This window comes from Saccopteryx leptura, chromosome 2, assembly GCF_036850995.1.
Source record: "Saccopteryx leptura isolate mSacLep1 chromosome 2, mSacLep1_pri_phased_curated, whole genome shotgun sequence".
In the NCBI taxonomy this organism is placed as follows: domain Eukaryota; kingdom Metazoa; phylum Chordata; class Mammalia; order Chiroptera; family Emballonuridae; genus Saccopteryx; species Saccopteryx leptura.
The window spans coordinates 183,462,369-183,476,543 of NC_089504.1; the positions used below are offsets into that span (position 1 = coordinate 183,462,369).

Genomic DNA, 14,175 nt, shown 5'->3' on the forward strand with positions numbered 1-14,175 from the left:
ATTACAGAGAAACGAGCTGTGCTCGGCCAGCTGTTGGCGAGAAGATAATACATCTGGGGGGTTGCGGGGTGCAGAGTACAAACATGTACATGTGCAGGTATTTCTGGTGTGGCTTTTTTCCTCTTGCCCCGTGTTCGGTATTGCCTCACTTTCTGCGTTAGATTTTATATGATAAAAATAACCAAAACAAAACAAAAAACAGAAGCCAGCGAATAAATCTGCTCCTGCGTTTCTCCCCCCCCCCCCCATATTAAAAGGAAGAGGGAACTGGAGTTGGTACGGGGTGGAGGGATTCGCTGTCCCCACCCATACCCCTCGCGGCCGTGCCCACGTGAGCTGGATGGCCAATGGGTGGCCGGTACAGGTTTAACTATGTTTAATGTCAGATAGCAATAAAGTAGAAGCTGCCGGTCGGACCCCGCGGAAATGGGCGAGCATAATCTCCTGAATCCCGGGTTTGTTGGGCCGCTGGTGAACATCCACACGGGAGACACTTTCTACTTCCCCAACTTCCGTGCGTCTGGGGCGCAGCTGCCCGGGTTGCCTTCGCTGTCTTACCCGCGCCGCGACAACGTGTGCTCGCTGCCCTGGCCGTCAGCGGAGCCGTGCAATGGCTATCCGCAGCCCTATCTTGGCAGCCCAGTGTCGCTCAACCCGCCCTTTGGCCGCACGTGCGAGTTGGCGCGCGTTGAGGACAGCAAGGGTTATTACCGTGAGCCGTGCGCGGAGGGTGGCGGCGGGGGCCTGAAGCGTGAGGAGCGCGGGCGCGACCTGGGCCCAGGAGTTGGGTCCGGAGCAGCGCTGCTGCCGCTAGAGCCATCCGGGCCACCTGCGCTCGGGTTCAAGTACGACTACGCGACAGGCGGTGGTGGCGACGGTGGCGCGGGACCCCCGCACGATCCGCCCTCGTGCCAGTCTCTGGAATCCGACTCCAGTTCCTCCCTGCTCAACGAGGGCAACAAGAGCACCGGCGACCCCAGCAGCTTGATATCACCTTTAAACCCCGGTGGCGGGCTCTCGTCCAGCGGTAAGCACCCAGGCTCACTCCTGAGACGCACTCAAGGAAAGCCGTCTTACCAGGGCGGGCAGGTTAGGACTGAGCTAGGGCTGCCTGGGGTGATAGAATGTGTGGTGAGGAAGCGCATCTTTTAAAAAGATACGGGGGTTGGGGAAGCCCTATAAACATGTAAATATCCCCATAAAAGAACTGAAGGGATTCTCTTTATCTTTCATCAGTTTGTGGCTGGAGGGGACAGGGAGCTTCGGAGAAGGGGGATTCTGACGGAAACTTCCCCAGCACTAGGGGTGGAAAGATGGAGACCTAGAGCTTGGTCCTTGCTCTCTCAGGGTCTCTATCTCTGCTTTCCCACAGCCAAATTGCCTACTTTAAAAAAAAAAAAAAAAAAAAAAAAACACCAGTGGATGCGGTTTACTCTTGCCACTCCGCCAGGATACCCTGGAAAAGAGATTTAGGGAGAAGTAAGGGGATAGGAACATAGAAAGGTCAGGGATACTGCAGTGGGAGTTAGAGTTTGGGGAGGCAAGGAAAAGAAGTGAAAGAGGAAAAAGAGAATGATGAAGGATGAGAGTTGGTGAGAATGTGGCCCTGTGCAGAAGATAAGAGACAGAAGAGGAAGGGCTTGGGGTTGGACATCAGGGCAAGGTGAATGGGACTAGGGAAGGACCAAAGGCATTGGGCTTGTCACCTCTTGGTCCTCTAGCCAACCTTGCTGGTTCATCTCCACCCAGGCACGCCCTGGTACCCGATCCACAGCCGCTCGCGGAAGAAGCGCAAGCCCTATTCGAAGCTGCAGCTGGCGGAGCTGGAGGGCGAGTTTCTCGTGAACGAGTTCATCACACGGCAGCGCCGGAGGGAACTCTCAGACCGCTTGAATCTTAGTGACCAGCAGGTCAAGATCTGGTTTCAGAACCGGAGAATGAAAAAGAAAAGACTTCTGTTGAGGGAGCAAGCTCTCTCCTTCTTTTAGGGAGAAAAACAAGGGAGCCAGCCCCAGACTGAGCCTGTCTCTGGCAGAAAGCAAGAGGGGGCTCTACCTAGGACACAGTCCCTGCTTAGAATGCCAGACATCTCTGGCAGGCTCTCTCTGGATGTCTTCTTGTCTGTTTTGTTCGTGGTCCCCTCCCACATATCCCCAGCAGGCCCTGCCAGGCCCCAGAGAGAAGCAAAGAACCTAGCCAGGGAGAGAAGAAGCCTGCAGCTGCAGGCCAGTGATAGGGACAGGGAAGGCTGAGGCACTGGGGAGGGCTGTTGTGAACCAAACTGGGGCATTGAACCTCTTGCTAAAGACCTAGGCACCACTCCCATCACTTTTCTTTTGTGGTCTCCTGTTTGCCTGCAGGAGTAGGCAAGGATGGGGACAGTGGAAACAAGTCTGCCCAAACTCGCTGTTGTTGGAGTTAGGAGACGCTGAGAGGAGAGAGCAAGGGTGGAGATAATCAGAGAGAGTGGAGGGGGACAGGGTAGCTCTGGGAGGGCAGGAGAAAGTGGTGAAAGGCAAGAGGAAGTGCAGTTTAGGAAAACAAAATGATCAGCAATGCCTAAGTCTGCAGGGTCTGGGAACGTTTGGCAGACCCGGCTCTGGACAAGATGATCACAGGTTTATGTCCCCTCAAGGGCAAGCTGCCCAAACATCTCCTTGTCCCCAGCCCTCTCCTGAGCCTTCTGCTAGCCCATTTGCCTACAGGTGTGCTGCCACCCTCTCTCTTCCTGCCACGTAGACGGCAGCAGACTGGAACCACAAGCAGAGAATTGAGAGCTAAGTGGATGAAGCCTTCGGTTCAATAGCCACTCTAGGTAGCCACTCTAGGGAACCCCACCTGGCCCTTTGGGAAACCCAAGATTCTGTGAAAGGGGTTCCTAACATGCGTGCGTTGGTTGGTGGGAGAGTTTCTGGCATCCTATGCCTCCGCTGATTCTCCTCCCTTCTCCACTAGCGTTCACGGTCATGGCCGGCCAGAGGCTGGACCGGCATAATTTACGAGGCTGGAGAACAACCCATCCCTAAAGTGGCTACCAGCCCCAGTGGCCGCGCTCAGCCTCGGCTTTCCAGGCTAGTGACAATGAAGGGGGGGCACTGCAGCCCCCACTCAACTCCTTTCTGTTTCGCACTCCACCCTCTCCCAAAGGAGGCCCTTTGTCTCAGAATTTGGTGCCTCTGCCACCGGGCTTCAAGCCTTCAGGTACAAGGAACAGAGCAGAGGGAGGAGCACATCTCCAGAACTGTTTGGAGATCAGAGAGTGGTTTCCCCAGTGGAGAACCTTTTTATTCACAGCTCCCTTCAGGACCCAGCCCCAGCTTAGGCTGGCTTAGAAGAAAGAAGTAAAGGAGCTCACCTGCCTTCCCATACACAGTTTTTATCCCTCTGAATGAGAGTTCCCCATCCTCCCATTTGCTGACCCACCCTTGCTAGGAGCAAGGGACTGATGGGAGTTCAGCCCAGCCTGAAAGTGTAAAAATGGGCTGCTAGCTTGGAGTTCTTCTTGCCTGGGAAGAGTCTCCCCTAACACACCCTTGAAAGGCAATCCACAAAGTCCCTCCCACCTCCTTCAGAACACAGCTACAAGTCCCTGTAAAGATTGTGCAGAGGGACAAGCAAACTCATAGGTACAGCTGAGCCCAGCACACCACTGGGCCCATCCAATTCTCCTGACCCTGCTTGTAAGCAGGTAGCCTCATATCTCCAAATACAACTTTGTAGAACGGCCAGGCCATATAATCACATGCTCTTCTCCTCCACTGGGCATCTGACACACTTCCCCACCAACATACGCTTGTTTCACTTAGGTACAAGTTTGCAGAAATCACTGCCATTCCAGCTGTCTGCACACTCCCCTGTGGGTTAGTCCCGGGTACAAGGCACTGGCCCCTTTGCTGGCCACCCATGTACCTCTTCATGCAGCTGCCTGCCTCCCCCCTTCAAGGGTGCTAGAGTGCTGGATTCCAGCTTTACCACTCCTTAGCCTCTTAGAGGAGAGAGACCAAAACAATCCAAAAGGGTGGGGGTACAAAGATATTTAATATTCACTTTCTGTTGCTTTAAATTTGATTTCTGTGATCTCTGTCTACCTGTGTCCTGTTTTCCATGTCTGTTGCTAGTACCTTGTATAGTTCCTGTGGGTAGATGCCTTCCTTTTGCTCCCTCCCCAGCTCTGTAGTGTGCCCTCCTATTCAAACAGCTGTCTTTAGCATGTTTTCTCTTGATAAAGTCCTTGTACAGAGTTGCTTCATCATATTAATATTAATAATTAAAACATGATTGTATGATGATGTGATTTTTTTGAGAAAACATTTTAAAGTGGGTCCCCATACATTGTTTCCTCTGGTCAGAAAGGATAAGATCCTCAGCTTCCTATCTGTTTCCCACTTTACTTTCTCCAGCTCAGGTAAATAACAAAAATAATAATGTATAATAATAAAGGAAGAGTAGTTTCAGGGGCAACAAAAATATATGAGCAATCGAGATCTATTGATGAGCTGTCATCTCCAGTCCCAAGCAATTACTATCAGAGAGAGAGAAAATTGGGGGATGGTAGATTAGGGAAGGAGAGGAATATCTGAGAAGCCATGGGTTGTAAAAATAATTTGGACAGCTTGGAAGAAGCTGAAACCACCTTCAGGGCCAGAAAAAGGAAGTCCAGGATTGCCATGAAGCAAAACCAGCGTAGGTGGGCAAGCAGGTTGGAGCTGGGATGATGAGAGTGCCCTAGGATACAGAACAGTGGTTGGTGGGTCCACAATTCAACCCCATGGCCCTAACCCTGCAGCTTTTCTCTGGAAGCACATTTTGTGCACTGCAAGGAGACTGGGCAAGGTATTAAAAACCCCTTGAAGCTGGTGAAATAGGCTCCATCTCTCTCAGCCTTGACCTTCTCTGGGCCATGCCACAGAGAGGCCCATGTCCAGACCAGTGTCTGAGTCCCAGATGAACACATGAGCCCTCTGCACCTCCACCTCACCCTTCCCTTCTGGATGGGGTGACCCTCCCTCTGCCTCTATCCTTGCACCTTTGGCCCTTGAGTTCCTCTTTTTCACAGTTTAGCTCTAATCACAGAGTCTCCTCCAAATTCCCTCTTCACCCTCTTGGGTCTGCTCCAGAATAGCAGAGGCCCCCACTGAGCCCAGCCTGCCCTGAAAACTTTGTCTCCCTTCCTTTCCTTACTCCTGCAACTAGAAAAACTAGTAAATTTAAACCAAATCCCATTCTCCTTTGCACCTAATCCCCAGCTGTCTTGTATAGCTGAGGGATTCAGGCAGGAAAAAAATGATCCCAAGCTTTGAGGGTACTCATACAAAGGCCCTACAGAGTGTGGGCAAAGCTGGGAACCAGAGAGCTTCTGGCAGCCATGAGCTGAGGGAGGGATTGGGTGACTCTGTGTAAATCTGAATAAAGGGTGGGGGAGATCTGAATCCCAATGAATCCAGGCAAGAGATTACTCTCCTCTTAAGACACAGCTATACAAGAAGCATTAGCAGTGAAGGCACTTCTGCCTAAAAAGAAAGGAATTTAGGAAGGCTAGAAATAACTGGCTCTTAATTTATTCCCTTGATTTATTCCTAAAGACACTGCATACCTGAGAGAGAATGTGTTTTGTTGGGTAATGTCTACACTGGCCCTGAGACAATAGCTGGGGGAGCTGTCAGAGAAGGAAAGGCAGGGTAACCTCCTCCCAATAGCTGAAAAACAAGTCCTTGGGTCTCCCAGCCAAAAAGAAGGTCATGGTTGAGCCACAACCTAAATGCTTAGGGCACACCTGGGCTGTTGATCTGGGTAAGGATTACATCTATTTTGCAACTACACTGCTCACAAAAATTAGGGGATATTTTATCGCTTCATATTTATTTTGAAATATCCCCTATTTTTTGTGAGCAGTATATTTGTCTGGGTTAAGCCCTCACACTACCATTTACTACACTGACTTTTAAGACAAACATCTTGTGTCTCCAGCTGAGTCTTGAGGAGCAAGAAAAAAGGAGACTTATCTGGATAATTCAGGTAGAAAATAATCCCGCTGTTGTGTGTAAATTTATACCATCCTGATAAGTGTGTATTTGGCCCTGATCATCTACCTAGTTCTACTCCACTCTGATCTGCATAAAGGCAGCTAGGGTATTTAATAAAGCCACCATCCTTCTGGCGGGAGACAGCCCCAACAACCCAGGTTCTGTGGGTGCTTAATGCAGCCAGAAACCCGGAGCGATCGATGACTCAACCCAGAGCAGAAAAGGGACCGCCAGCCTCGCTCTGCGAACAAAGCAAACCCCCGGGACTTGGGGTTCCGAACAGACCGTAGCCTCTGTCCATCCTACCCGCCATTACCAGGAAAGTAGGAGCCGGTTTTAGGCCCCGAGCCCGCGCGGGAAACACCCAGGAGCCCCAAACCCTCTCAGTGTGGCGGGCACATGGAGGCGCCGAAAATTCCTGTGCAATTCAACTCGAAGTGGGTTGCAGGCCCGGATCCCGCAGCCGCACAGATTCCCAGCCGTAGATCGAAGTGGCCGCCCTTCCGTGTTTGTCTCCGTCGAGAATGAGCTGCCGTTTCTCCGCCGGGAAGCGTGCGGCCAGCGCCCGCCGCCCCTGGACGCCGGGCACGGCTGGAGCAGGCGCCGCGCTCGCCGCTCACGAAAGGCCTCCGAGACAAAGGCGCACGGCGGCTGGGGGATGACGCGGGCGCCTGGGCAGCCCGCTCCCAACCTCGGTCTGCTGGAGAGAGCTCCAATCCAATTTCTCGCCCGGCCCGGCCCCAACGGCGGACCGCTCCAGTATCCCGGGGCGAGGAAAGCCAGAGCGCCTCCCAGCCCCGGCTGACCCGCAGTTCCCCGCGCCATAGCGCGTCCGCCGGGTCTGGGGAGGGACCGGATGAGCCCTGCTGGCTGGAGCCGGAGCCGTGGAGGCTGCCAAGACCCGGACCTGCTCGCTGGTTAGTCCCTCAGCACCTCAGGCCTGGAGGATGCCCCGTGAGTTTGTGGAAGACCTCGAAGAACAGCCTGAGTCTGAGGCACTGCCGGGCTACGAAGACCAGGCCTTTTCCCTAAGTGTCCTCCCTCTGCTGGGCACGCGGCGTTCCCACTGCCGCGGCCCGCCCCCCGCCGCGCCTCTCACCGCCGCCGCTCTGCTCAGAGGCTCCTAAAGCCGCAGCCACCTCAACCAGCCTGGCAAAAGAATCAAAGAACTGGGCTTGGACAAGACCAAACACGGCTGGATCTTTGGCCAGTGTGACCAGCTGGTTGCCTGTGAGTGATTTCTTTTTCTGAGTCAGAGACACTTCCTGGGGAAGACAAACCTCCATCCTGTTTCCCTGACCCAGAATGGAGATCTTCTTTCAAAGACAGGTCTAGAACTCACCACCGGCGGTTGTTGCTAAGAAAGCTACCTGTGAAAGATGGGTGCATCGTCCACATGTGAAGAAGGGAAAAGATGTTCCATAGAATGCGTACTTGGCCAGGCTGCTGACATAATCAATATATTGGAACTGTCTAAAATGCACAGGTACCACATTACATTCAAATTCTGGACAGGGAAAAATTATTTCTCTAGAAAATATACATACAGAGACACTTCTAACTATTGTACAGTAAAGCAATCTCCTGGGAAAAGATTACATAAAGCATGTATATCCGCCACATATAAAATTTATTTACATATATAAACAGTACACTTCCACATATCCAGGTAATGTATAGTCCTGCATCTATTTAGCTACATAGGTGTATACACTCCATAGGATATTCAAATCAGAGCATAGAAAATCCATCCAGATATTAATATATCCACATAAAACTGCATTAAAAATACATCATATTATTATATATACACAAAGTGCATATTTACCCAGTGTAAGAAAAATATATTCTGTTCATTATGTTTGTATGCATGGTGTATTGCAAACACAATTGAAGAACATTTTTTGGGTTCACATATCATTGTATTTATAATACACATTTCTCAGGCGATATTTAAAACAGCAGTGGAAGCTCGGGCATTGGCTATGACAATCTCCATTGGCTAACCTCTTTTCTATCTTGTATTTCTATTATCTGTCTTTTATTTTTAATTTAATTTTATTATTATTGACTGATTGATTGAGTTTAAAGAGACAGAGAGAGGAAGGGGGGGAGAGAGAGAGAGAGAGAGAGAGAGAGAATCATTCATTTGTTGTTTCACTTAGCTGTGTATTCATTGGTGTGTCCTATATGTGCCCTGATTGGGGGGGGGGGGATCAAACTGGTAACCTTAGCATTTTCAGACGATGCTCTAACTGACTGAGCTAAACAACCAGGGCTCTATTATTTCTGTCTTTTAAAAACCCCATATTTATCTACATGGTCTTCTATCTCTATTTCCCTTTTGCATCTCTTGTCTGAAGTCAGGGTCCATATTTAGAATGTTAAGTACTGTTAGCAGCAGGGTCTGACTGCATAATCACTGGTATATGAAATTAGCATTATATAATTAGGTTATCCCCTGTGTCTCAGGACATATTCTTCTAGACATAATACAAATATATAGTAGTATAAAGTTACTCTGAGCTGCCAGGTGGTAGGGGGGAAGAATTGCAGCAGCCGGAGATGTGTGTAACAGGCAGGTTGAGCTAACAGACAGGTTCCAGGTGTGTGCTGGGCATGCAAGGGCTCCTAAAAGCAAAGATTTATTTAAATTTTCTATCTTTAAATCTTGAATCTAGGGAGCAGCATGGAACAAATGCTGGACCTCTTCTTCTGTGCCCCTCTCAAATCCCGGAGCAGTCCCACTCCCTCTCAGCCAACCAGGGAGAATATTCTGGCCTACCCAGCTTCTCAGCTCTGGTTCCTATTCTTAACTTTGCTTGAGTCTACACAAACAGCAGGGAAATTATGTTCCATAATCCTAGCTTTTTCTAACAAAACTCATCCCCAATGCTTTTTGAGGGTAGCACTAACTTATAGCATTTTCTGGCACTAAGCTAACTCTGTTTTGGCCTCCTGAAAGTTAGTCACACTTGGGTCATTCTTGAGCTGCTAAAAATCCAGGGCTACATGACACATGCCTATGGAAAAATTCTTCGAGAGACAATGCACTCACACCCAGCAGAGATACTATTTATGAGTCTATGGGTTCTGTGTAGACATGGCCATATTTTACTGTCCAAAAGAATCAATTAATTAGTGCCTCTCCAGTCTCGCCACCGGATGCTACTTAGCTGAGCGTGAGCTTCTGAGATAGATGTGCATGGCCTATGTCGCTGGTCTTGTTAACAAGCCTCGTCATAAAGATGAAGATGATAAGGAAAACAAGGAAACCCTGGTGGCCGCGGGGTGTGGGGGGCTTCGAGGGGTCAGCTCAGCAGTCTGTAGGGCAGCGGCTGACTGGTGCTGCTTGGCTCCCACTCAGGTTTATCCAGTGTTCTCTGCTTCTGCGGCATTCATGCTGTGGCTCAGATAATTGTCTCTAACTTCCTCTTCTCTGAATTTTCCCTTTTCTTCATTAAGCCCCAATTTTTTAAAATTCTTGAAATAAAAATATATTAACCTCTGTCTATGAATGCCTGTCTTGCCCTCTGCCACGTTTGTTCAGGAACCTGCCACCTCCTCCTTCTTCTGCATTTCTCCTCATGGTTTCCTTTTATTTCTGGCTGGTCTGGTGCTCTGGCTCCATGGTTGCTTTTTCTACCAAGTTGGTGCTGACTCAGGACCCAACAAGCTTGCATTAAAAAGTACAAATACCCCCTGGTTATCTTGCAGCAGAATGAACACCCCTAGATAAGCTAAACCCAGGCTCGGGGGTGGGTGGGGGGTTTTGATGTAATTGCTAGTTTGGATTGCAGCACTTAATTGTGCTTATTCTCACCAATGTGCATACTTAACAGAGAGATATTGATATTAAAGGGCAGGGGGAGTTATTTTTACTTTTATAGTCATCTATTAAAAATAGAAGATGATCTGAATCTCCTTTAAAGGAACCAAAATAGGGGGAGAGAGAGAAAAAGAAAAGGAGGGGGAAGTTAGAAATATGACTGAAGGAGAACAAAGATCTTTCCCTGAAGAAACAATGTAACACTAGACAGAACTATAAAGTCTGGGAATGTAAGAACACAGGACTCTCCCAGCCTCCCCCATTTGGAATCCTGTCCCCTGAACTTCCTGCTGAAATCCCAACCCTGACTGACTACAAGGAAGCAGTCAAGGAAGAATTCATGCAATTATCTGGATAATTGTAGGGGGACAGAGAAAAAGCACTTAGCTTTTATTGTCTGATCCTCTGGTTTCTCTGCAAAAGAAGAAGGGGGTGTATAGAGGAAAAGGAGGTTGTGGGGTCCCCTAATATCATTCTATCCCCTACAAGATGGCTACTCTTAAATCAAGGAGCTTACAGATTCTGGAACATACTGAAGAAGGAATAAGGGTAAGAGATGTTGAATAAGGGTAAGAGATTCAGTGACCTAGTTTTATTTTCCAGAATATTTATTTGGCTTTATTTTATCTGCATAGAACCGTCTCATCTAGTATTGCAATTATCGCAAGTAAGTGAATAATAGACAATTATAGGGGAGTTGATAATATTATTTTATAGCCTCACAAAATATGATTAGAGTTATTGTCAGAGGCTCTATTGGAACCTGGGATATGGCAAGAGGTAATATAGAGAGGTCCCCATAGTCTTTCTCTATCTTATTTTTATGTATGTGAGTCACCAGATATCCCTGATTCTCTAAATTCCCTCCCCAGATATCTTAAGAGAAATCTCTAGGATTTTAGGGGCTGAGAGCTCAGAGAAGGGTAAACAACAATTTGGTACTTAAATCTCCCCTTTTGTCGCAGGAGCAGTAGTCTCTGCTTTCCCTATGCCACCCACAATCAAGACCTTCACCTCCAGTTCAACACCACTAGGGTCCAGAACTTTGCAGGTAAGGCCAGTGAGAGGAAAACAAAGTCTTACCAAAAACAAGTTCATTGTCATCCTCAACTGAGCATTGGGCCCAGAGTGAAGCCCCTTGACTTCAAATTGGCCTTCTTTCTTGGACCTTCTTCACCAGAGACATGTGGATGGGGACAGAATCCAGGCTATAGCTGTGGAAATCAGTTGGGGTGGGGAAGGGGAAATAATTAAAAGTCTTTTTCTTGTTTCTGGGATTCAAAAGACTAGAAGGCTGTGGGAGAGAGGGGTAGAAGAGCTTACAGTAGAGAGCCAGGCAAGAGGTAATCAAGAAAAACCATTAAATCAGGAGACAAGAGAAAAGGGAAAGAGTGAAAGAAAGTGGGTAGGAAGGAGGACAGTAGAAGGTGGGGAAGAGAAGAAAGAAAATAAAAGGAAAAGGTAAAAATATAAAGGAAGAAAAAGACAGAAGGAAAAAGGAGGGGTGTGAAAAAAAAGGAGAGAGAGAGATGAAAGAGAAAGAAAAGAAGGAGAAAGGCAGAAGCTAGGGTCTGTCGGCGGCTCTCGCTCTGCTGGCTGGCTGCGGCAGTCTGGGTGGGCGGGGGGGGGGGGGGGGGGCGCCACGACAAAGTGAAGGTCAAGTTAGCATAGTACCTTATAAGGAAGGCGACGGTCCTCCATTTCAGCCTTTCTTTCTGTCAGGACCTGGCCGCGGCCTTTCTGATCTTACAAACATTTGGCTTGGGGGCCTTAAAAAAGGGACACCTTCTTTTCTTTATTGGGGGCGAGCTCCGTTGGCTGAGGCAAGCAGACCACTGAGAAGTCGCCCGATGAAGATTACGGGAAACTTTTCTCTCCCTTTCGCTCTCAGGCTGCGCTCCTGGCAGCTGGGGCTCCCTCCCACCCCCTCTCTCTCTCTCCCTCCCTCCCTTCCTTTTTCCCTCCCTCTCTCCCTCCTCCCCCCACCCGACGCCTCTTCTTCTCTTTTTATCTCTCGCTCCGCCGTATCTCGCCACTGTCTGTGACTCAGGGTTCCGTCTCTCTCCACTCCCCCGTCCTCTGTTGCAGACTTCCAATCCGTTTCATTCCACCACGAAGCGGAGCGGGACGTAAGAATTGGAGATAATATTAGCCATCACAAAGAAAAGTTCATTTACAGCCTAAATGACTATTAAGATTTCCGTCCGAAAACAAGGAGGTACACTCGGTAAGGAGGAGAAGTGAGGCCGCACGGGGGCGGGGGAAGGGGAGAAGGAAGGAGACTTGGATTTATTCATTTCTCAGATCCAGAGGAGGAAAGAAAGGGTGGCAAACAGGAAATCAAGAAAAAAGCATTTTAGCCCGGCAACTAGCAAAGAAGGAAGCTGTCGCCGGTGGGGTTGGAAGCAGAGCGAGCCCAAAGACCTGGAACTGCGCGGAACCCGGCCCCCGAGCGCTGAGCCCGCTCGGCCTAGGCCTTGAGTGCGGAGAAACAAGTATATTAGATAGTTGTTGGCTTGAGAGGTGGGAGAGAGGCAAGGATGGAGGGAGACGAGGAGAGACAGAGTAAGGCTACGCTACAGCGGTCTCGCCAGAAGTCAAGTGAGTTCCGGAGCGGCGGCGCCTGGGCTGCGGGCAGCCGGCAGGCTCAACCAAAGGCGCGGAGAGAAAGGAACCTGAAGTGGAATCCTTGATCCTTTCCCTCAGGGTAGAACTAGGAGTGAGCCAGAGATAGACTAGAGAAAGAGCTCGAGAGATGGAGAATGTAAATATGAAGTGAGTTGTCTGTGAAGGACTCACCTCCTTTTTCCTGGACTCACGGCTCATTTTCTCCTGCTCTGTGCCCGTGGAGCCCCTTTTAGGCCTAACCATTGCTTTTTAAATGGTCATTTTAATGCCACGGGAAGGGAGGGATGCTCAGAAAGCAATGGTGTAGGCTTCTGGTTTAATCTGATGCTCCACAAATCCTTAATTTTTGTCACCTCTACCCTTCTCTACTAGAAAACCAGCCTCTGGAATCAGTCCCCTCTCACTTTACCTATCCAGGGGAGGGTGCATAGGGACCTGAGGTGGAGCCTGGGGCTCAGGTTGGGAACAGCCAGGAGCAGTAGGGGCGGTCAGTGGAGCTCCCTGGCCTCTGTGCCTGGAACCCTCCCACCCCGTATTCTGATAATGAAAAACAAAGGGGGAGGATTTGATTATTTCTGCTGGTGTTAAAGGATCCTAACTTTTGAAAGCAGCATCTGACCCTAAGACCTAAGGTGATGATTGTCTCCCCCACGGATATTTAATCTAGGCAAATGTCATACTGCCTGGGCTCCGGGGGGGGGGGGGGGGGGGGGGGGGGGGGGGTGGTGGTCAGGGTGAGGGCATTTGCTGCCTGGAAGCCTCAGGAAGGAAGCGGCAGGGCCTCTGTCATTATCCTATCCAGATTTCTGTGAAGAGTATATAAAAAGGTCAAAATGGACTAGGAAGGCCCTTTCTGAGGTCCTCCTCAGCTCAAGGAAGGGAACTTCCAGGAAATAAGGGCATTTCGTAGCTGGGACATTTCCCCAAAGTGTGGGAAAGACAGAGATTGCCAGACCTCATGTTGCAAAATATTTCATGTTAAAATGTGTTTCATATCTGTGACAAAATAATGGTAGCTGCGTAGGAGATTTAGGAACTTGCAGTGAGTGGAGCAGGGTCAGACACTCTGGTGAAGGCAGAGGCTGCGGTGTAATTGCGGGTGGGTGAGAAATCTGAGGGAGCAAAATTGGAAAGATATCACCCAAGCCCATTTCCTCAAAGAAGCAAACACACACACAATAGGCCCCAAATAGAAAAATACCAGATGATCTGCTTCTAAAGGGGCATAAACTGACCAAACGGATGCAGGTTAATAAAACCCACAAAGACAGGAACACTTAAAATGCCCCAGAAACAAAACACACCGTGACAAATTCTCACCCAACACACAAGTGCATGCACCAGAATGTTTCTCAGGCACAAACAGATCTTCCCGGTGTTGGGTCTCCACCAGTGGACACTCAGGTGTACCTGCCCAGTATACACAAATTTGTGCACTGTGCTAACCCTGCCCATAGAAACCCTTGGTGTGGGGGCAGCAAGTTCTCAGCTGCATGCACACCCCACAGAGCCAAGCCTACGATCTCCTGACCCTCAATCACGCTCGATCCATACCCAGATAGAAGTCTAGACAATAGATGGCTGTTTATATAACAAGGTTCTCCAAGTTTGGGGCCAGTGATAAATCGCTGAGAAATCTTACTGTAACTCAGCGTCTGCCTGTAGTGAAGATAGAACCACAGAGACCGCAGAGAT

General features: G+C 49.3%; 1 protein-coding gene across 1 annotated transcript; it reads left to right on the forward strand.

Annotated features, from left to right (window-relative positions):
* Nucleotides 1-426: 426 nt before the first annotated feature.
* Nucleotides 427-1,988, forward strand: HOXC12 (homeobox C12). Its single transcript, XM_066365857.1, has 2 exons — nucleotides 427-1,027; nucleotides 1,750-1,988. Exons 1-2 carry the CDS (start codon nucleotides 427-429, stop codon nucleotides 1,986-1,988), a joined length of 840 nt encoding a protein of 279 aa, XP_066221954.1.
* The last annotated feature ends 12,187 nt before the right edge of the window (nucleotides 1,989-14,175 follow it).

Excerpts from the sequence above, each read along its gene's own strand:
- HOXC12 (XM_066365857.1), top strand. The coding sequence starts at position 427 with ATGGGCGAGCATAATCTCCTGAATCCCGGGTTTGTTGGGCCGCTGGTG. Across the intron at positions 1,028-1,749 it reads TGGCGGGCTCTCGTCCAGCG|GCACGCCCTGGTACCCGATC; the intron begins GTAAGCACCCAG and ends ATCTCCACCCAG.